Source organism: Pan troglodytes, chromosome 13 (assembly GCF_028858775.2).
Source record: "Pan troglodytes isolate AG18354 chromosome 13, NHGRI_mPanTro3-v2.0_pri, whole genome shotgun sequence".
NCBI classification, from domain to species: domain Eukaryota; kingdom Metazoa; phylum Chordata; class Mammalia; order Primates; family Hominidae; genus Pan; species Pan troglodytes.
This window is the reverse complement of record NC_072411.2, coordinates 54561992-54585553: the sequence shown is the minus strand read 5'-3', so window position 1 is coordinate 54585553 and position 23562 is coordinate 54561992. Positions and strand designations below refer to the sequence as shown.

Below are 23562 nucleotides of genomic sequence, written 5' to 3'. Positions count from 1 at the left end.
GCTGAAGTTTCATTTCAAAACAGCCACATACACTATCTCACAGCATCTACTAGGTACTTATTTTTTATTTATTTTAAGTACTTTCTGTGGTGCTAGGTCTCAGGAGACATTGATCACATTTCAATACTAGTAATTAGAAGCTTAGAAATAGTAAAAAGAATTTTTTCTTTTTTGTAACTGGCTGGAGACTTAAAGTCTGGAACTCAATATCAAAATCCGATGATTAGAAAATCTTTAAATTCAAGCCCCTTAGCCTTGCTTAGGCTTTTCCATTGGTCTGGCCTATGGGCTGTGATTGTACAATTTAAACTGGCCCTTGGTGGTGGGTGTCTTTTTAATATGAAAAATAATCACGGCGGGGGGAGGGGGGCAGATTTTTCAGGGCAGTCTCAGTTGAACATATTCTCAGTGGCCCATAAGAACACACTAATTTAGGAGCTAAGAGAAACAGTCATTGTCGTTTCTTCTGGTTGATTTTCCAGATGCAGCCTCTGTAGAGTGCAGGCCATCCAGAATGCACTCAGTGCCTGCCCTTGTGTCAACTACTGGCAGGCACCTCCATCTCACTTGGAAAGTTCAGCCACCAACTGGACAAGAGGCAAGTGACCTATAGAAGAAAAACTAAATTTTTTTAAGGTAGGAAATAGCCAAGTACAGCCAGAGCTACAATTCACTTAACATGCTAATATGCATATGTTTTAATGCAGGGATAAAGAATACTCATTGGCTCCTCTTACTTCACTTCAGAGTCCTTATCCATGCCCCCATCACCACTTCCTGACTTTGAGTGAAAGGGCCTCAAAGACAATTTTCTGAGTAAAAGGTAACAGCCTGCTGCCTACCTCCTAAAAGGTCAGCTAAAGTGTGACATGTTTTACCCCTGATTTAATGTCATGCAGTTAACATCTTTTTCAAAGCTACAAGATCCTCCCTGGGATTTGATCTAGTCCTGACACCCCCGGCTGTTTTAGGAAAGAATGAGATCAGTCTTTCAGGGCTGGCTACCTTCCCCACTTTATCAAATGGTATTAGGTTAGCTTAGCAAAGTCATTTCAGCAATAAGGGTATGGATGACATGAAAAAAGAGCCCCCATTTTTCTAACTATTATCTCAGTCCCTACCCCTTCTTGACTTGGAACTTTCTGTATTGGAGAGAACTGGCCATTTTCAATTGGAGTTGAAAGTGAACTTCTACAGAAATATAAGAGTAAGGAAAGAAAACAGGTAAAGATAAAAAACGGGCAACTTTCAAAGCAGTATTTGGAATCTAAAGGCATTCAAAGAATATGGATGCCTCATTTTGCAGATTTATGTAAATGATCATGCAAGGACTATATCATATATTCAGGGTTCCCATAGCAAATTAGTTCCATTTCACCTCTGTGCATGCTACACACACTTTTTAATATGTTGCCAATAGGCAAACAGTTTCAAATTGGGTGATTATAGGTTTTGGGAAGTTGAATTATTTCTGACTCTGACAGAACGCATAACTTCCTGAGTGCCTCACGGATTCAATGTAATTACCATATGCTGTAAATCTGAATTTAGGCAAATTCTAAATCAGATGCTTAGGAGCTGGAAAAGACAGGGACAATGACAAATAGCTCTGGAAGAAACTGGGTGCAAGGAAGAGATGTAAGTGCCAATGCCAACAGTCACTGTTTTATTGTAGGCTGGTCACAGCTTAATATCAAATCTTTGTTCTGTCTCCCCAAATCTTAGAACCTTATTTCTCTTCATATAGGTCTTAAGAGATGTTCCTGGCTTTCAATTTCTAAGATTAAGCCAAGTGGCCCAAAGTTGCACAACAGAAAGGAAAAAGCAGTTAATTCCTTTTGCCAGCCTCCTCTAGAGAGAGGTCCTACAGACATATGTTGGGAACTGAAGTTGATGAAAAATAATGAAAAGCAAAAGAAAGAAGCGCTGTGTGGATTCAACACTGGTCATCAGATCTACTGTTAGGCAGTGTTGCAAACTGATTCTCAAAGTATAGCCCATATACCACTAGGGGTCCCTGAAACCCTCTCAGGGCATCTGTGAAGGTAAAACTGTTTTCACAAAAATATTAGGACATTAGTTGTTTTCAATCTGTTGACACTGACACTTACAATGCCAAAGAAATACTGTATAAAACTGCTGCAACCAAAGAAGACACCTATTTATTGTATTTGTCACTCCGTGCACTCAGGAGGGGGAAAAGGCCAGCTTCACTTAAGAACGCCCTTAGATAAGCAATAAAAAATATTGATTTTATTAAAGCTTACTCATTTAGTACACATCTTTTTCATTTTCAGTGTGACAAAACAGGAAGCTCACATAAAGTACTTCTGCTACCTGCCCAAGTAGCACAGTTGTCTCAAGGAAAAGCACCTGTGAAATTGTTTGAGTTGCGAGCTGAACTAGCCATTTTTTCATGGAATGTCAATTTACTTGTAAAAATAACTGACAAATTATGGTGATTCAGTTTGGGGTATGTGGCAGACATTTACTCAAATATGAAGTGAGCCCATCCTTTCAGGGACAACACAGTATTTGTTGTTGACGACCAACTTTGAGCTTTCAAACAAAAATTAGAATTCTGGAAAACCTGTATTCACCACCGTCAGTTTGACAGCTTCTCAATACTTACAATATATTCTAACCAGACTGGTGGTTATTAACAAATGTGATTTTTAAAAACATTGTAAAGGGATATGCTTCAACAGTGGAGAAACGTGATTTTACTGAGTTATTCTGATCTTCCAAATGACCAACATTATGTTAACAAATCATGTCACAAGTTCATGTATGGATAAAAAGACCCAATCAAAGTGTAAGACAGCACAAAGGATTTTTTGAGACAGCGTCTTACTTTGTTGCTGAGGCTGAAGTGCAGTGGCACAATCATGGCTTACTGCAGCCTCAACCTCCTGGGCTCAAGTGATCCTCCTACCTCAGCCTCCTGAGTAGCTGGGACTCCAGGATCATGCCACCACACCTGGTTAATTTTTGTATTTTTTGTAGAGACAGGGGTTCACCATGTTACCCAGGCTGGTCTCAAACTCCCAGGCTCAAGCCATCCTGCCCACCTTGGCCTTCCAAAGTTGCTGGGACTGCGGGCCACAGCACCTGGCCAATGGATTTTAATATAACAGAGCACAAAAAGTTCACTGATATGATTTCAGACTCTACATTATAGCTATCTGTAAGAATTAGTTACCAGCCGTTCAATTTTGGGGGTACTACCAAAAAAAGAATATCCCAATTATCTGAAAAGACCATTTAAAAAACTTGTCTCTAAGTGTGTATAAGACCCAATTTTCTACATATACATCAATCAAAACAGATCACGACAAACTGAATGTTGACTCAGGAGAATCTAGCTGCCAACTATTAACCAGATGCTAAGGAGATTTGCAAAAATTAAACCAATGCAGCCTTTGTCACCAATTTTTTTCTGGATTTGAAGAATATTTTTCATAAAACATGTCATTTAATTTATAATGTATTAATATTTATGTTAATACATAACATTTATTTTATATTTATGTATTTAAATTAAATGTTATTAAATATTACATTTTATTAAAGACGTTTAAAATTTATCAGTTTTAATTTCTAATATTATAGACATTAATAGATTTGACACATCTAAACAAAAGCTTATTGGGGTTCAAAAATAAGTTAAAAGTATAAAGGCATTCTAAAACCAAAAAAAAAAAATGTGAGAATTGCTGGTTTAGTAATAAATTTTAGAAGTGACCATATCTAGGCTCAAATCTCGGTGCTTCTAACTTGTGTGGAATTGAGCAAGGTACTTAATAGATGACCCTCAGTATTCTCATCCGTAAAACAGGGATTCAGGGCTAATGGTCAATAAGATTTTTGTAGGAAATACACAGAATAACAAACGTAAAGTACCTAACACCATGCTTAATAAATGACAAAATGATTATAACCTTGATGGTTTCTAAAAAAGTACCATCTAGGAATAAGTTAATCATAAGGCAGCTTGATACACACATACACTCCCATACGTGTTGCATGCATGTTAAAAGCAGCCTTTGTCACTCTCCTGTCTTTCTTCTTTTGGCCTGGCTCACCCAGCACTGATTCATAAAGAAGTCTGGTGGGCAGGAGAGAAGACATTAACTAAGCGGTTCCTCAGCATCTTCCCTTTTCTACAAACCTCCTTCCCCTCCTTGCCAACTTGCCACATTCCTTCTGCCATCTCATGCCTGTTCTCTCTACACCACAATGAGAAAGAGAAATGAGCATCTTTCAGAACTTCTGTGACCTTGCACTGAGGATGAAAAGTAATTTTCTATCATTATAGGCAGCTTTACTACAATAAATTCCCTCCAAGGAGAGACAGTGTACACATCAGTTCCATAGAATAAAGCTGGTAAATCTGTCCAGTTCACCCTCACCACCATTTAAATCCTATCACTCTGACATCTTAAGCACCATGGCATCTGCCTACTCACACTGCATGGCTAGTGTATTCTAACACTATGTGGATCATTTCAAGGGTATTTCAAGTAATTGCAAAAGCTTAGATAAGTCATAATCCAATTCTTCTCTATTATTATAGTTCCTAAGAGTAAGTGAATGGGATTATTTCTAGTCCAATTCTTATTTCAATTTGACTCAAAGAAAATTAATTTTCTTTCTCAGAAGATTGTTCCATTTATAGAGTTTTAGGCTTATATCAAAACTCAGAAGAAGTCCTTTGCTTGACAAAGCTGCAGCTCAGAATGTTATCTTGGGAAAGCTCAAGTCTTTAACGTTGAAAAGCAAGCATGTGCCCAGAACAATTTTTTTTAGGACAAGTAGATTGTAAATGTAATCCCTCCTTTTTAATTTCTGGGTATCATAATCTCCTGGGTGTCAGGATCATTTTAGATAAAGATGATAATACTCTCTGCCTTAGGGAATTCCTTAGAGATATATATAAGAGATGTATATCCTTAGAGATATATAATACTGTTGAATACTGCAGATAATTATTTGCAACAAGCATAACAAACAACTATCATATATTGAGTAACTATTATGTTTCAGACCCTTTATTAGGAATTTACAAGTTATGTCATCTAATCCTTATAATATTCCTGTGATGTAAGTATTATACTAATTTTATCAATGAGAATTTAACTTGGGTCACATAGTAAGTGCAGAAAACTTACATAACTTATCTAAGGTCAAATAACTAGAAAGGGGCATAGCAAAAATTTGAGCAAATGGGCACCGATTTTTTATTTTTAGAGACAGGGTCTCACTCTGTTACTCAGAGAGTGCAATGGCTGCTCACTGCAGCCTCGAACTCATGGGCTCAATTGATCCTTCTGCCTCAGTGTCCCAGGCATTACAGGTACGTGACATTGTGACTGGCTAATATTTTATTTTTTTGTAGACACAAGGTCTCACTATGTTACCCAAGCTGGTCTCAAACTCTTGGGCTCAAGTAATCCTCCTGCCTCAGCCTCCCAAAGTACTGGGAATACAGGCGTGGGTCACCACACTCACTGAATTATCTATCTATTACAGTATTTTAAACAGTACAATAAAATATATGGCTTCCTTATATAGCACCTTGCATTCCAAGAATTCTTCATTTTAGTAACTGATTATTTTCATCATTATTGAGTAATTTTTCAGAAGATATCCCTATCAAGTGAGAGCAAGCCAGTTAGTTTACATAACAAAGAGTGAGTTCAGGTTTGGGTTTTCAGAACAGGCAAGATGGTCACAATCTGGTTGTGTGGTTTTACTTCACGTAAGTTTATGCTAGTGATTGGTTGCATATAATCAGACAATGCATCTCCGTGAATTTTTCTGCTGCTAAAGCCAAAGCTTTCAGAGTTCCTCACATAGATGGTGGGCAAGGGAAAACTTCACCTGGTAAGGATGAAAGAAATCTAAGAATCTTTCAATATGTCTCTAGTATCCTCAACAACAAACCACTCCAATTGCTTGCAGACTGCACTGGCTTCAACCCAACCAAGGTTCTTCTATTCAGCCAAGTTTGTGTTGGAAATGATCATCTTCCTTTTGCATTTGATGGTCAATTTCACATTACTTCGGCAATGCTTAAAGAAATGCTTTTTTTTTTTTTTTTTTTCGGTGAGATGGAGTCTTGTTCTGTCACCCAGGCTGGAGTGCAGTGGAATGATCTCGGCTCACTTGCAACTTCCACCTCCCAGGTTCAAGTGATTCTCCTGCCTCAGCCTCCCAAGCAGCTGGGACTACAAGCACGCACCACCATGCCTGGCTAATTTTTTGTATTTTTAGTAGAGATGGGGTTTCACCATGTTGGCCAGGCTGGTGTCGAACTCCTGACCTCAGGTGATCCACCCACCTCAGCCTCTCAAAGTGCTAGGATTACAGACGTGAACCACCACGCACAGCCTAAGAAATGCTTTTTGACAATTTGTAGAAATCTTGGCTGCAGTTCATTCCACCATTTTCAGTTAAAAGGGCCAAAGGCAAAGGTTTGGACCAAACAAAATCAAATCCAGCTCCTGATTCATAAATATTAGAAAGTATTTAAATGTCCTGAGTCTAAATGCCCAAAAGTATTAAACTACCACCATGTTCATCCCCAGCAGACAAGCCTCATTGCTTTGATCCCAGATCCCTGATAATCTTATTTACTTTCAGGGAAACGGCTGCCAGCATAAGTCATACAGGAAAAACAACAGAGCAACTTGAGCCAAAGCACCTGGCTCTACAGCTGTAGACTTTGTGCAATTCACTCACCTTCTCTTGTCTTTAATTCTTTTAATCTGTAAAATTAGGCATCAGGCAATTCTTAATTTCTCTTCCAGTTCTAAAATCATGACTCTATGATTCTTTGTTCTATAGCTCATTTCCAGGGACAAAGTCTGGAATTAATTCATTTTCTGAATATTTCATTCTCAAGGTGAAAAACCTGCTGGTTATCATTTAAGAAATGCACATTCTTACCCAAGTTCCATCACCTATCAATCACAATAGCATTTCTACAGTTTCTAAAAGTTGATTTTGAAATAACTATGCTAATTAACCATTTGAATGGCTTACAGCAGTCTGAAGTAAACTTTTATCTACATAATAAATCCACATCAAGTCCTTACTTAACCTCAAATAACATTATTTCATTATGACATTGATGAGGGGGGGAAAAGGTTTTATAACAACATTATTTCACTTAAACTCATGGTTTTCAAGAAGAACTATCAACGAGACAGAACTTACTGTATGTTACAGCATACTCTGTAAAACTAAAGTGCAATATATATACATCAAAATTAATTTCCAATAGACTTGCAAAGAATGTCATGGGAAAATTCTAAAAGATCTAAAAGTCGATAGTCCTCTCATTGTAAAGCTCAAAGAATCAAAACCAAAGGGGTTAAATAGCTTGCCCAATGTTACGCAGGTGCTTTGGGCAGAAGGAGGGCTACAAAATAGGATACCTGATATCATTCTACCTTAGAGAGAAGCCATCTTGTTTTAAGACATAGTACAATTAGGCCACCCAGGGGTAAGGGAGAATATAATATTGCTGTTCTTGCCTGAGGCAAAGCACCGTGTCATTGTCTGAAAGAAACTCAGAATGCTTAGTGCATAGATTCCCTGAACTTTATTTTCCCACAGTGGATTTACACTTCATGGTCCTGAGGTTTTGAGATGTATGAAAAAGAGACTGAGAATGTGTCTGAGTGCAATGAGGTGAGTCAAGTGACATTATTCCAGCTTCCGTCCCCTTCTGGCCAGAAACTCTAGAGAATTAACGTAAGGGAAATAAAGCAGCTTCAACCAACCAACTTGGAGAACTACAGTAAAAGCTTAGAGATTTTCCAAGATCTCAGTCTACATGTACTATTGGGGGTTTCTGATTTGCCAGAGAATTGTTATGCACACATGAAACCAAGTGTCCATATTTACTGCACCCGCTCAAAGAAATATAGAATTGTTATGAATTCCACATCAAGGACTATCTGTCTTGCTTCTGCTGATTCTTGGGCAGTAAGTAATTTGAGTACTAACAAGGTTTCATCTACTAAAACCTCAGTCTTTTAATTTATAATGACCCATAAGGAAGCTCAATTCTTTGGATATGATTCAGTTACTTTGTAAAGTGTCCAAAAGCTTTAGAGCTAAGATGTTAAAGGGGTATACTTACCCAATGTGGTTAGTTCTTAAAGAAATTTCCAGTTCTCTTAGCACTTGTGTAGATTCTTGAACACGCCGTCTGAATTTCTATAATTCAAGAACACATATTCTCACAAAATATTTTAGCAACTGCTATAACTGAAGCTTAGTTATAATAAATTTAACACAATATGAAAAATATCTTCACTTCTAAAATGGGCTTCCCTCACTTTTTTTGTTGCAGAGCACACAAATTTTCCTCACCATGAAAATTAACTACTGAGAAAGGACTACAAAAAGTCCTTGTTTTATGTAATGTGCCTTTAGGTAAGTAGGTTTTATTTCCCTACCCCACACACACAGCAGTATTCACCAATATTCCTATGGGTCAGGGACCCCAGTACTACCACCAGTTTCAATGATTCATTAGGAGCACTCAAAGGACTCAGCATACAGTCATACCCGTGGCTATGATGTATTACAGTAAAAGAATACAAAGCAAGATCAGCAAAGAGAAAAGGTGCATAGGAAAAAACGTGCAGGAAACCAGGTGCAATCTTCCAGGAGTCCTCTCCCCGAGGAGACACAAATGACAACATGCATAAAGCTCATTAGAGACTCAGTGGCCAGGTTCTTATTGGGAGCTGGTTTAATAGGCAACTCTCTGCCTAGTACATTACACAAATTCAGACTCCCAGAGGGAAAAGAGGCATTCAGCATAAGCCGTATTGTTTTCATAAACAGTTTAGGCACAGCGAAACAGTCTTATCAGGAAATGGTAGGAACTTTCCCCCGTCAAACACAAGTTCCTAGATGCCAGCCAAGGGCCAACCTTGCAAGCAGGCCCTTTGCTAAGCATAGCAGTCTCAGGCCTGCTATGTTAATTTTTTTTCTGCGTGACCTAACACGTTGCAAAAATAAGCATGCAGAGCTACCTCTGCCCCTTATTCCTCACTTAGAGGGTCCTTCCTCCAGAGCACACCACCCTCCTGACATGAACTGCCCTTCCTCATTCCCTTGCCTGTTAAAATCCCACCTACCCTTCCAGGAATCCCTCGGGGCTTCTTTCTTCACTGAATCCACCTCTGATAGTAAATGTGTTAATATACACCTCTCTAGCCTCTTGACCCTAAATCATTTCCAAGATATCAATGGGCTACATTGCACATCAGTCCTTTGGAACACATTTTCCTACAGAAATATAAAGTGACAGTCTCAGGCCACTTTGAAGGAAGAAAACTTGATGTCAGCGCCTCCTAAGCGGAGTTCCAGACTATCTGTGCTACGAACCTGAACCACCTTTATGTCACACTGTTTACAGGAAAGAGCTTTGAGAATTCTGGCTCAGGATATAAAGGACCTCTCTCCTCTGCTGCCACAATTGCAGCGGACACAGAGTCCTTCAGCTCCAAGGACAGGAAGAAAAGGAAGGAGGATGGAAGTAAGGATTCCAGAATGTGGGGTGGCAAGAGCTACGCCCACACCTGGGACTTGGTGGCTCATGAAGGCCTGAAGCACGGCTCAGCACAGCAGGCTCCTGTTACCCTGTCATCTTCTTCTGAAAGCCCCTGGCTTCCCCACCAGCTGCTTCTAAGCAGAGCCCCCAAGGAAGCAGATAGTCTCACAGTTCCTCCATAAATGCCATTCCCAAGACAATCTAAAAAGACCATGTCAGGTTTCCAGAATCCAGGTATAGTAAGAAGTAGGAAATAAAAATGTCCCCAATGTGATGGAAAAAAGAGAGGCACTCCCCTCTTCTGCCGAAACAGGCCTAACAAATGGTGGCATACTTGAGAGTTTGGAGGACACCCAACCCCAGAGCTTCCTAGACCACTTCCCAGCAATGAGGAGGCTCGGCACAGTACTTGGCTTGAAAAGGGAGTAATGGCCAAGCTCAGTGGCTCACGCCTGTAATCCCAGCACTTTGGGAGGCCAAGGTGGGTGGATCACCTGAGGTCAGGAGTTCAGGACCAGCTTGGCCAACATGGAGAAACCCTGTCACTACTAAAAAGTACAAAAATTAGGCATGGTAGCACAAGCCTGTAATCCCAGCTACTCAGGAAGCTGAGGCACGAGAATTGTTTGCACCTGGGAGGCGGCGGTTGCAGCGAGCCGAAATTGGGCCACTGCACTCCAGCCTGGGTGACAGAGCGAGACTCCATCTCAAAAAAAAAAAAAAAAAAAAAAAAAAAAAGAATGGGGGCAAGTAATGCAGGATGGGCAGCTAAAGGTATTCTCTCTCTTTAAATTCTTCCTTGGAGCTAAAAATTAGGAATAGAGTAGAGGAGAGTCAGTAGAATGGAGCAGGCAGTCTGCTGTGTATATAGAGAAGGGAAGAGAAAGGAGACAAAAAATTCTAGGGTCTCTGGTCACACAGCTAAGGCAACCATTTCCAGATATGCTGGCTGCTCAATGTGGCCACTCCCATGTCAGAGTCCTAAGTCTCGGGCTGCCTGCACAGGTGGTTGTCAGAAAATAACTCAGCCTTCCAAGCTCTGTGTTATGTGCACTTCTGACTCATTCCCTGCAGCCTTTGCTTCTGCTGGGCCCCTGATATACTTTGGATATTTGTCCCTTCCAAATCCCACGTTGAAATAGGACCTCCAATGTTGGTGGTGGGCCTAGTGGGAGGTATTTGGGTCATGGGGGCAGATAGCGCCTGAACTGCTTGGTGCTGTCCTCGTGATAATAAGTGGCTTCTTACTCCTAAGAGTTCCTGTGAGATCTGGCTGTTTAAGAGAGGCTGGTACCTCCTCCCTCTTGCTCACCAAGTGACACGCCTGCTCCCCCTTAGCCTTCCGCCATGATTGTAAACCCCGAGGCCCTCACTAGAAGCAAATGCCAGCACCACACTTCCTGTACAGCCTAAAGAACTGTAGGCCAAAATAAACCTGTTTTCCTCATAAATTACCCAGCCTTAAGTATTTCTTTATAGCAACACAAAGGAACTAACACCCAGCCCCTAATGCCGCCTTCTGCTTCCTCGGGGCAAGGTCATCCCTTACATATGCCATCAGGCACAAGGGCACCCAGCGTAGCACTGAGGACATAGCAGAGTATAAAAGAGGGTCCACTGAAGGACTAAGAGCTATGTATCGAAACCAGGTAACTAAATCAAAACACGATGAGGTAATAATAACAGCAGCAGCGCTGTTTTTGGGCACTGACTATGCTACCTAGGCACTACCCTTCTGCAACTGCCTGATAACGGAGGCAAACTAAACTGACTTTACTCCTGTATTACATTATCTAAGGAACGGCTCAATTTTCAGCTAGATTCTGGGCCACAGAGAAGTCTTGGAGTCCACTTCTCTAATATATACACAATGAGTGCTAACACTTTGCACTTCTAAAATCTATCTAGAGTGCTTTAAAACACTATGAAAAGAAATTATGTGCCCATGGGGAGCCACAGAGGATCGGTGAGCAGTCTGTACTATTCTCCCTTCCCTCCCCCCATCAAGGGAGGCCTGGGATGAGCCCACAGAGGCAGCTGAGCCCAGGATGAGCCCTACAATAGGTTTCATCTCACAACTGCAGCGCCAGCAAAGGACCAGACTCCTTTAAACACAGACTAATCACTTCCTGGTATTAAATAAGGAGGCTGGTTTGGAGAGTTCTGTTCATAGAGATATCTAATTTAGGCTCTTCCTTTTCTGCCCGAGAGGTTTCATTTAAAACTATTTAGAAGAAAATCTAAATAGAAAATGCTTAAAAATTTTTTTTAAAAAAAGCAAATTAAGTATCTTCTATTCAATTTGCACAAAAGATCAACGAATCAAGTATTCGAGGACTCCAGACACAGCTAAAGGAAAACTGCCCAACCTAGACTGTCTGGCTGAAATTTAAAGCCCCGATTTGAAATCTTTTTCTCCCCCACCATAATACAGCTGAGAATTTTAAGCTCATTTTAACTGCAAGCCATGTCTTATTTCAACAAATCTCCTTTTTTTCCAGGCTTTAAGCATTACAATTATGTTGTGTGGAACAGATCATTTCCTCCTGCCAGCTCCTGACAGAATCTTACTAAAGCAGGGGTGGTTAATCCACCACCCATTTTATTTTTTCTGAGCTGAATGACTGATCTTGAAAGATGAAGCACAGACCAAACATGGCCATTCAGGTGAACGCACATGGGCCAGGGCAGAAATGTCGGGAATGAAGGCCCAAACAGACATCTTATGTCCTGCTCCAGTTTATTATTTGTGAGGAAGCAAAACATTTTCTGGGAAGCTTATCTGCTGTTTTGTTTCACTTTGTTCTCTTTGCCTAAACCCAGAAACAGCTGATCTAAAGGAAAATTGGAACTGTGCCAGGAGGAAGCCCACCTCTTCCTTCTAAGCATCTTCCTCCATGTGGGGTATGGAAGTGGGGGCCTAAGCAGCACTCCCTAGGAGTGTGCATATTTTTTCCTTTCTATTCAGAACTGGAAAAATGTGGAAGGAATTTTTTGGAGGTAGGATGAATTCTGCATGAGGAAAGGTCTCAGTCTTCTGTATAAACATCAGCATCTCTGCCACACTCAACTCAGGGTGAGCATTAGGACTCAATGCTGAGGTCTGAGCCATCTAGCCTGAAGGTTACAAGTTTGGAGATTTCAGAAAACCTTTAGAAATCGATTCTAAAACAGAATCTTGCTGTCCCTTTGCAAAGAAATAGTGCAGAAAAACACCTGTCTGGGGATGTATTTTGTGTATATGGGTGTGTCTGTATTTATTTATCTATTTTTCTTTTTGAGACACAGTTTTTTGCTCTTTTTGCCCAGGCTGGAGTGCAATGGCACAATCTCAGCTCACTGCAACCTCCGCCTCCTGGGTTCAAGCGATTCTCCTACCTCAGCCTCCCGAGTAGCTGGGATTACAGGTGCCTGCCACCATGCCTGGCTCATTTTTGTAGTTTTAGTAGAGACAGGGTTTCACCATGTTGGTCAGGCTGGTCTTGAACTCCTGACCTCAGGTGATCCACCCACCTTAGCTTCCCAAAGTGCTGGGATTACAGACGTGAGCCACTGTGCCAGGCCTGGGTGTATCCTCCTTTACAGACCTCTTTAAATGATGAAATTAAGACTGCCACATTCTTAGGGAAAGGGAGAAATGAGAGAAGTTAACAAGAACTGAACAATAGTCTCATTTGCAGGTGTAAGACCTGACAACAGGTCTTTTAGAAAGAAATGTGTGTGCCACATTTACGAGGGGAGAAGTATCATGATACTTTGACAGGTACATTCCTGGATTGAAGGTTGTGTCACATTCAAGTCACATATGACATACAGCCAGTGATGAAGTTCTGCACTACACTGTCATCATCACTACTAGATTTTATTTCCCCTTGTCTACATATTAACCGTAAGAGAAAGGCCTAGGAAACTTCCAAAAGGAAATAATAGCTGTTCTCCTTTGCTGGACTTTTTTTTTTTTTTTTTGGTCGGGGGGTGGGCGGTGAGGGGAGGAAGAGTTAGAGTAGAAGATAAAGAAAAAGATTTTTTTTTAATGCAAGCATCAAGAGCCCTGAGAACAGTGGCTAACTAGGTAAAGTATACCATTCTTTTCTCAAGAATCACACACTGAAACAACAGAGAGAATCAGCCTGAGAGATTTTCGCTGGAGCCTTAAAAGCAGGAGTTGTAGGTCAATGGAAAAACAAATGCTATCTGGTAAAGCACCCCTTCACCCATCTTGAGCAAGGACAGCTCTGCCCTGAGACATCCCAGGACTGATTCAGGCCCACAGGGCCGTGCCAGGCTACATGCTTTACCAAGAGGCATCAGTTTAAACCAATTGTGTGGCTGCACAAAGCAGGGCTTGTTTGTAAAAGGGGAGAGTCTGTTGAGAATGGAATCAGCTATTCTCTACTTACCTTCTCAGGCCAGGGGCAGGGGTTGGGGGGGCAGGCGGGAGCTGCTAAAAGCATCAACACAGGATGTGAGTGCACAGCTGGGATGACAAAGGCCCAGTGATTTTTCAAGGTCTCTGGAAATGCACCAAGGCATAAAAAACTGAAAGGCAAGTATTCCCTTTGCAAAGCCTGCTCTTCTAGGGGCCTGAACACCTCTGGACTGCACTCACTGCCCTATGTAATTGGAAATAGCAGTGACTCAACAACCATCAGAGGTACGTGACTCTCATGTCAGGAAAGAACTTTTATACACATCTTCAAGTGAGAAGGTTGTTTTTTTTCCTTTGTCTTCTTACGTTGTTGGTCTCCCAAGGTTGTTTTTTGTGGAGGCTCTGGCAGAGGCTGTAATGCAGAGGAAGGAAGGTCTCTTCCAATGCAGGAGGATTCTGCTCGCTAATAAGGAAGCAATAACAAAGAGTGGAAACAAATCCATCTTACCTTCCTGGTTACAGCTGGATCCAGATAGCCTTTGAGCTTTTGAATGTATGTATGGGGAGGATTCTTCACCTGGAATCGTTCCTGCAGAAAGCACAAAAGTCCAAAGCATGAAAGGTATGAAGCCATGACAGTCAGCCACATCAGATTATGTTACCAAAATATGACCAAAATGCATCCACAGTATAAATGTGGCCCTGCGAGCAGTCATTTTGTACTAACTGTTTTGCATCTTGGTAGTAGATGTGATCCCCTCTTTGCATAGGAGGAAAACTGAAGCTCAGAGAAATGCAGAACTCTCTTTGATGACACTGCTGGTCACATGTACATGTGGGTTTGAACCCACATCTGCTCAACTCCAGAGTCAGTACTGCTTTCTCTGTAGGGCCCTGCAGCTTCCATTCTAGGAATGGTGTTTTGCCCAACCTGTTTCAGGTCCTCCTTCAGCAGGTCTTCAATCTTTTGCATATTCTTTTGAATATCTTCAATGTTGGCAAATCTTTCTCTTTTGGATATTTATTTTATCTTCGAAAATAACAAAAGATTTGACTCAAACTGATAAAGCTAATTTTTTTCAAATATGAGCAACGAGTCAATTGCTGGAATGTGGGAGTGTTATGTTTGCATGGGTACACATGTGTGTGCCGACATGACTGGATTCCAACCTGGAAGATCCAAAAGTATCCTGAGCAAAGGCAGTCACTGGAATAAGCATAAACATACATAATATACAGTCCAAGGTGATATCTGAATGTAGGTCAGAGGTGGGGCCCAAGAATCAACATTTCTAACACGTTTTATGCTAATGCTGCCAAAAGAGGAACCATACTTTGAAAAATTCATGCCACGTGTATCAGGTTTTATAGACCCTAATGTCCAAAGCAGAACAGGCAACGGTAAAACCCTGGGTAGAAGCCACATGTCCACAAACCATAAAATGAACCAGTACTTATATTTACGTTCATACAATGGTATACTAGATTACAATGAAAACAAGCCATGTACTGCATGCTCCTATGAATGGATCTCACAAACCTGATGCTGAGCCAAGAAGAACACCTGATTTCATTTCTTCACACTTATAAAATAGGTGACATTAAACTTTAATGGTTACAGATACACACTCAAGTGGTAACACTATACATATAGATATATGGTTTTATATTGTGTGTATATATGTGTACTTGGAGATAATCACCCTGAAAGTCATGGTTGGAGGACTGAAGTGGGGAAAGTCATAATCAAAGGGGGAAATATGGCACATTCCTAAGAGGCCAGCAGTTCTATTTCTTGATCCGAGTAGCAGTTACAAAGGTGCTGGCTTTATACTACTTACTATGCTGGTTCTTGGGCTTAACTACCTTTTCTATATAGATGCTATATTTCTCACACACAAAAAAGTTTAAATCAGCTCTAAAGGAAAAACAAAGATTCATCAAGAAATGAGGACAAGCCTGGGTAACATGGTGAAACCCCGTCTCTACAAAAAATACAAAAAATTAGCTGGGTGTGGTGGCGCATGCCTGTAGTCCCAGCTATCCAGGAGACTGAGGTGGAAGAACCACCTGAGCCCGGGAGGTTAAGGCTGCAGTGAGCCCTGATCGTGCCACTGCACTCCAGCCTGGGTAACAGAGCGAGACCCTGTCTAAAACAAAAAAAGAAAAGTAAAGAAAAAAAGAAATGAGGATAATCTTTATCATGTTCTTTTCTACCTACAACCCAAAAGGTATTTTCTTACTTTAATTCTTTATAATCTGGTTATCACTTACTCCACAATGGAATTTTTTGGTATTTCACTCTGACAATTGGCCAGCATGTGCATGCATTTGTTTATCCCATAGAAACTTGTATTTCTCCAACACAGGGAACCACAACATTCTGCATGGTCCACTGAAGCCTTGCTTGCTTGTAGATTTTAAAATGCTAAAGGCCACTGTAATAATACTGAAAAGATAATCTTATTATTTAAAATCTATATTTGTTATTGTTTATCCTTGAAAATAGGGGGAATGGTTTGTAGTAGGACACCTATTAATATTTTCCCTTTATTTAAAAATAATCAGGGTGAATTTTGTAGTATATGAACTCTATCTCAATCAAGCTGCTTTTAAAAAAAGAGCAGCATACTTTTTCTAATTATTCCTTCAAATGTTCTATCTCGAGAGCAATTTCTAAGTAATCACAACTATTCAACATCTCTAGTGCCATCACTGTGTCTGTGTATAAACTACTTTTTTTAAATCACCATCACTTCACCAAGGAATCAGAGGGGATCCTATTGCATTGGGGATTTAGCAGTAGTCCAGCTGAGGGCTAAAATAATCACAAGAAGCTCAGAAAAATGAACTGATGAGCTATCTAGAAGCCAGTCATTATTTCCAACCTTGTGTATGACAACAGCTGATGCCAAACACATATCAGAATATAAATAAATATTATCCTTTTAAATAATATAATTCCAATTATTCAAAAAAAATTTTTTTGAGAGAGTCTCACTCTGTCACCCAGGCTGGAATGCAGTGGCACAATCACAGCTCACTGCAGCCTCGACTTCCCAGGTTCAAGCAATCCTCCTAATTCCACCTCCTAAGAAGTTGGATCTATAGGTGCAGGCCACCACGCCCGGCTAATTTTCTAAAGACAAGGTCTCACCATGTTGCCCAGGCTGGTATCGAACTCCTGGGCTCAATTTTATTTTTACAATAATAAAATTTGGTGGAGTAGCACATGTAACGCAGTAGCATTCACTCATTTAGTGAGCCCTATCTTTGACAGTCAGTAAAGGCAGCTTTTTTTCATTTCCTATTTGGGACTATGGCGACTCAGAAGGCTTACTCAAATACACACATTTGCTGGTCCTGTTGACTGGACTATATTTCCTTAGGACTTGAAATTATGAACAAAGTCTACATGTAATAAACTCATACTTTTTCAAATATGCTTATTTAGCATTTGTCGTTGTATTCCACATATTTTTCATTTGTTTGAGCAGCTTACTGATGTATTTCCAAGAAAGAGAAAATAAGGAAGCCTCATGCTTTAAAACACAGTTGGTCCACATTGCATCCACTTCTAAGAAAACTCAGGTGGGGCCATTTGCCTTGGCATAGTCTGCCCATCTCCTCTTTCTACCTCCACTGCTGCCATGGAACCCGTGAAAAAGCTTGTGGCAAATGAGGAGAAGGAAGACAGAAAAAGAAGGTTCTGAAGTTCACTCTTGATTCCACCCACCCTCTAGAAGATGGAGTCATGGAAGCTGCCAATTTTGAGTGCTTTTTGCAAGAGGATCAAAGTGAACAGAAAAGCTGGGACTCTCAATGGAGGGGTGGTAACTATCAAAAGGAGCAAGATCACCAAGACTTTGGAGGTGCCTTTTCAATTCATTTTGATAGCTCATCATGACTAAAGAATAACATTTCTACACAGTGCAACTCAAGTTGGTAACTTAATAAAGGTACTTATATCATTGATGTCAAGCAAGCAGGCAACGAGGTCCTGAAAATAACATGGGATATGAAGCAGTTTTAAAAGTGTGGGTAATGGAAGACTGCCAACCAAAGCAGTTTCGACTTTTAATACAATATCTAAAATTCTAATATTTAGAGGGAAAAATATATTAATTCAAATAAATAGGATGCCCATAATCCATCTGAAGTCCTTCAAAATAAATGTGTTTGGCAAGGTGCTGGAATTTTCTTATGTATTTTCCCAATGTTTCTGTTGTTCAAACTGGCCACATTGAAACAGAGAGAAAAGGTTTGGCAAATCAGGTGCTGAATTTATAACTCAAACAGTGGTTCCTTTAGATATTAGACAGGCAACCCCAAGTTTTACAAAAACAATTGGGGCTTTGTATTCTTCCTCCATAACACTTTTATTTGGGTCCCTGGATGTAGGCCGAGTTTTCTTTTCTCTTCTCCCTCTCCCTCTTTCCTTCTTTCATGGTTCCCATGAAAGTTTTATATGAGTTTTATTTAAGAACTCATAAAAATACAGCCGGGTGCAGTGGTTCACGCCTGTAATCCCAGCACTTTGGGAGGCTGAGACAGGTGGATCACCTGTGGTCAGGAGATTGAGACCAGCCTGGCCAACGTGGTGAAACCCCACCTCTACTAAAAATACAAAAATTAGTCAGGGGTGGTGGCGCGTGCCTGTAATCCCAGCTACTTGGGAGGCTGAGACAGGAGGATCACTTGAACCCAGGAGGTGGGGCTTGCAGTGAACTGAGATCATGCCACTGCAGTCCAGTCTGGGCGAGTCTCCATCTCAAAAAACAAACAAACAAAAAAAACCTCATATAAAATATTCCAGATAATGAATTTTAATCCTCATCTTCCTCTTCCCTGAACTGGTTAATTTAGAAGTAATGTAATTCGTAACTCCTTGCCTTTAGCAACTATGTGCAATCCATCATGTAGATGATTCTTCAAATATCTTTTAGTGAGATATTTCAAATACAATTAACTTTTCATGTGGGGCAGTACTTTTTGTTTCTCTGATTTGTAACTTATCTTTCAGTGATACTTCACAGTTTATCACATTCTTTAGACCCCTTAGCTCACTCAAGCTTCTATATCTGGCAAGTAGATATTATCTCCATTTTGCAGATGAGGGAACTGAGGCTTAAAGATTAAATGACTTACCTGAAATCATATACTGTGTGTGTGTGTGTGTGTGTGTGTGTGTGTAAGGTCTCTGATGTATTTTCCCAATGTTTCTGTTGTTCAAACACAGTTTTCTGACTTTTTCTGATGCTTGTTCATTTTACTACACTATAATAAGCATGCTCATCTTGAATTTAATAGTATAAACATTTTTTAAAGGGCGGAAACATGTTCTATTCTTCATTGAGTCCCAGTATGTAAAAGAATACTTGGCACACAGTTGATCTTCAACAATGTTCAAAGAATTAAACTTTTTAAAAATGTCACATACAAGTCACTTCTTTCATAAATTAAGGGTAACTTTTAAATGTAAAAGTAAACAAAGAGACTATAAGCACACTCTACAGGATGTACCCCAGCAGGTTCAGTAGACATAAGTTAGTCAAGCTCACGTCAGAGCCAAAGAACATTTGCTGATGAGCCGCAGCTGTGTCTCTCGTAGATCTAAAGCCATCTAATGCCTTTCATAACCATACATTTCCTCATTAACCCAATCCCCTAAGGCGTATGTTAGCTTCCTCTTTCTCTACTGGTTGCCTGGAAGGTTAGGCTGCCTATACACATACCTGCCTTGCAGACAAGGAAAAGACAAAACACTTATTGGACTCCACTTAATGACCAAGTCTACTGCAACCCAAGGTGGGAAACTAGACCATTCTGAAAAGAACTAAGTGACGGGCTGTGACAGGGGTGTAGTAAATTAATTAGGTAAGTCACAGCAAACAGAATTCATCAGCTATGCTACAACATGGCCTTTTCTACTAGACACAGACAGGCAGACTTAAGTTCTTTCTAACAAGCTGAACTGTTTCTTTGGTTCCTCCTCTCCCTACATGTCCTCCTTCTCTTTCTCCACTTAAATCTAATAGAGTTTGTCATTGAAAGCCTTTCTGTGTAAAGGTTTGAAATTGGACATTCCACTCATCTAGCTTAGCATTTCTGATCTTTTACATCCTCTCTATCCAATTACATGAGAAATTAATTGGGGTTAATTTGGTGTGAGCTAGACTCAGAACAAGCATGTTATAAGCATTTCCGCTCCATAAATCACATTTGGATACACAATCAAACAAGAATTCCATTCCAGTTTATCTTACACCTTCATATTCTGAGGCTTAAGGAAAGAAATTATAACATGACATCTGAAAATAGAAATCTCAGGGGATGAATGGCTCTCAGGGCACACACTGTTGAGTTTCTCTCCCGTTTGGTATAGCCACACAGTCACTGGCTCTATTTCAGTGGTGTATTAGCAGAGCTACATAAACTGCTTGAACATCCTCAGGGATGAATTAGATGTCACCATCATTACGTGAGTATTAATGTTTTATTATCTTGATCCTAAAATAATTCATTTTAGATAGTAACAATTTAAAGGGCGTTGTTTTTGTTCACATAATGTCACTACACTTGAATGTTTTCTTCCTGGAAGCTGGAAGTAGTTGGGCATCCTTTCCAAAGGCTGAGTAGGCAAACTGCAGTCTCTAAATGAGCCAATATTACAACCAGCACTATTGCTATTAGTAAGTACTAATTTGTAAGATTTAGCTTAGTGCTAAGTACTCTTCAGAGTTAAGCTGACAGACATAATTCATATCCTCAAGGGTTTTACCCTCTAAAATAGATAATGCTGACACAAGTAACAGGGAGAGGAAAAGATGAAAATAAAATGTTGCAATAATATTGTATATGGACAGAAATGATTTATCCAACATGGAAGAGGCCAAGAACAGTGCACCTGCATGGTGCAGGGTGGGCTAGAAGAGGGGAGAGGGTTGCCAAGACCAATCAGCATCCCTAAACAGGAGGGCCTGAGGTAAGCCCTAACACCTTGCCCTCCCAGGGCTAACCATTTATACAAATAAAAAATGATTTACACAAATAGACCTGGATTCCCAAAGAACTGAGAGAACCAAAGTCCCCAAAAGAATGCATGCTCCTTGTTTCCCCCAAAATAAAAATTCTGAAATTTCAGAGTAGCTGGCGGACTGTCCCCATCTACAGAAAGTATGCGTATGAGCATGTTGGGGATGGTGAGATAGGAGAGGACAATTGACAGAAAATGAAAAAGTATTAAGTCTCTGCCTACTGACTATAATAGATGGCCAAGAAGGCAAGTTCAGATGAGATTCTAATTTGTATAATGACAACCAGAGGAAGCTAGTGCCAGCTGGGCTACTATTTAGAGGGATCCCAGTGGTTATTATTGGATGAAAACATCTTGCTAAACAAGCCCCTGCCTCTGAACATTTTAAATCTTACTAACATGTTTGGATCCCCTGTTTCCAGGCACTAACACAAAAACTTTAAAAAAGGCTTTTTACTCTTTCACCTATCCAGAACACATTACAGAAGACACTGTAAAAAGCACAAAAAGAAATAAATTCAATTGCAAAGTATTAAATCTCATCTCTGAGATGCAACAGACATAGTTGTAATACAAAGTAGAATATGATAAGAGCCATATGTGATCCTCTCAAAGTTCAAAGAAAGGTGAGGCTCTTCCCAACTGAGATGATCAAAGGAACCTCCCTGGAGAAAGTGGCTTTTGAATTGAATTTATGAAGGCAGGCAGTGCACAGATATCCTGGGACGGTATAAGAGGCAGGAGACAGAGGAGTTTTCCAGATCAGGAACATGGGAACAAAAGCAGAGAAAGGAGGGATATGTGGTAGTAACTTCAAGAGGTTTAGCTGAGTTCTAGTAATCCAGTTTATGAAAATTGCACAAAGGATCTAAATGGTAAGTCAGAACAAACGACAGTGGATGTCAAATAATAGGTTAGGAATACAGGACAGACAACAAGGAGTCTTGAATAGTGAAAACGTGCATGATTAATACTGTGTACCTCTTTCCTCCGTTCCCAACTTTTAAAGTTGGCCATTTCTGCGCTAGACTGGACTTGAAAATCAGCACGACAGATTCATTCCACAGCCATAGTTTCTTGGAGAGCCTCAAAACATTCTTCAGCTCTGAATATGAAATCATTTTGCTAGTTGAAGAGGAAAGGACAACTTTCCAAGTGTTCCATTACAGCTCTCAGACTGAAAATAACCTCTGATGAGACTTTTCCAAATGCTTTCTTTTATTTAGACTAGTGAGAATTTATTCTAGTTCAATGAGTCTTTCCTGACCAAAACATCCTATAACTCATTTTCTAATATGTAATATTGAGTAGGTTTCTTTAATCCTACTCCTCTTACTTAGGAATGCCTTTCAAACAAAAAGAAAGTACAGATGATCTTTCAGAGTCCCCAGAGATGGTCATGTATCATACAAATAAAACATTAGGGGTTGGGAGAGAACAGAGTTCAAAATCTGATCAGAAAAAAAAAAAAAAAAAAGACAAAATAAGCCTTAAGAGTTCTTGTAGAAACCATTAGGCAATTCAAGAGCACTAATATTTTCAATTACTCAAGAATTTTTTTTAAATTACAAGCTCCGATTTCAAGAATTGCTTTTCTGACTACAGTTAAATTAATTGGCTTATCTGAAACTCCATTGGCCTCAATTCAAACAGTGTACAAATTGTGGGTATAATTATCATAACTCCAATAGGTGCTAGCTGAATCAAACTGAACTGGAATATTCACTGAGGCGGTTTTATTGTCAGTGAAACTTTAAAGCAAGTAGCATGGGAGGAGCTAAAGAAGCTGCTTTCCACTAAAATCAATAAGTGGTGCGAAGGGTCTGATACGTGCAAAGAAAGCATGCTTGTGAACATAATAATTGAAAATAAGAGAAATTCATCAGATCTTAATCATCCTACCCTTACCACTTGCTTTTATTTAATTTAGGCACAGATTTAAATGTAAGAACCAAGCTCAAAACACCCAACTTCAACTTTTATCCAAGGCAGTTGTTTCTATTACAGAAGCCATAAAATAGTGTTTAATTATAAAACTGGGTTTTGGTAAGTACGATGATGTAACATAAACCATCTCTCTCTACAAAGGCATAAATGAAGTGGTGGGAGGTTGTTCAAAAACAATATTCCTCTAGGAACAAAAAATTGGAAACATTTTAAAAATATATCCCTTAAAATAGCACCCAAAATCATGACATTTAGAGATAAATTTAAAATATGTGTAAGACCTGTATACTACTAGAAATGTCAAAAAATTCCTGCAAGATATTAAAAACACCTAAATCAATAGAGTACCATGTTCATAGATCAGAAGAGTCAATATTGTATAAATGTCAATTCTACTGAAATTGATCTACAGAGTCAGTGCATCTTCTGCCAAACTCCTGGAAGGTTTTTTTTTTTCTTAGAAACTGACAAGCTGATTCTAAAATTTATATTAAAATGCAAAGGAACTAGAATAGCCAAAATAATTTAGCAAAAAAAAAAAAAAAAGTTGGAGAATTGACACCACCTGATTTCAAGGCAGTAATCAAACCAGAGACATATTGGCGTAAGGATAAAAATATAGATGAGTAGAAC

General features: G+C 39.8%; 1 protein-coding gene across 12 annotated transcripts in view; it reads right to left on the bottom strand.

Annotated features, from left to right (window-relative positions):
- FMNL2 (formin like 2) overlaps nt 1–23562 on the bottom strand; it is a 474212-nt gene that overhangs the window by 92596 nt on the left and 358054 nt on the right. For all 12 annotated transcript variants that reach the window (XR_010150095.1, XR_010150096.1, XM_054679872.2 and 9 more), the window contains 2 exons: nt 14455–14535; nt 8153–8229 (listed from right to left, as the gene is read on the bottom strand). Coding sequence is in view for 10 of the 12 variants with exons in the window: in XM_054679872.2 (XP_054535847.1) it covers nt 8153–8229; nt 14455–14535 (158 nt within the window). In the remaining 2 variants the exon portion in view is untranslated. The remainder of the gene's footprint in view (nt 1–8152; nt 8230–14454; nt 14536–23562) is intronic.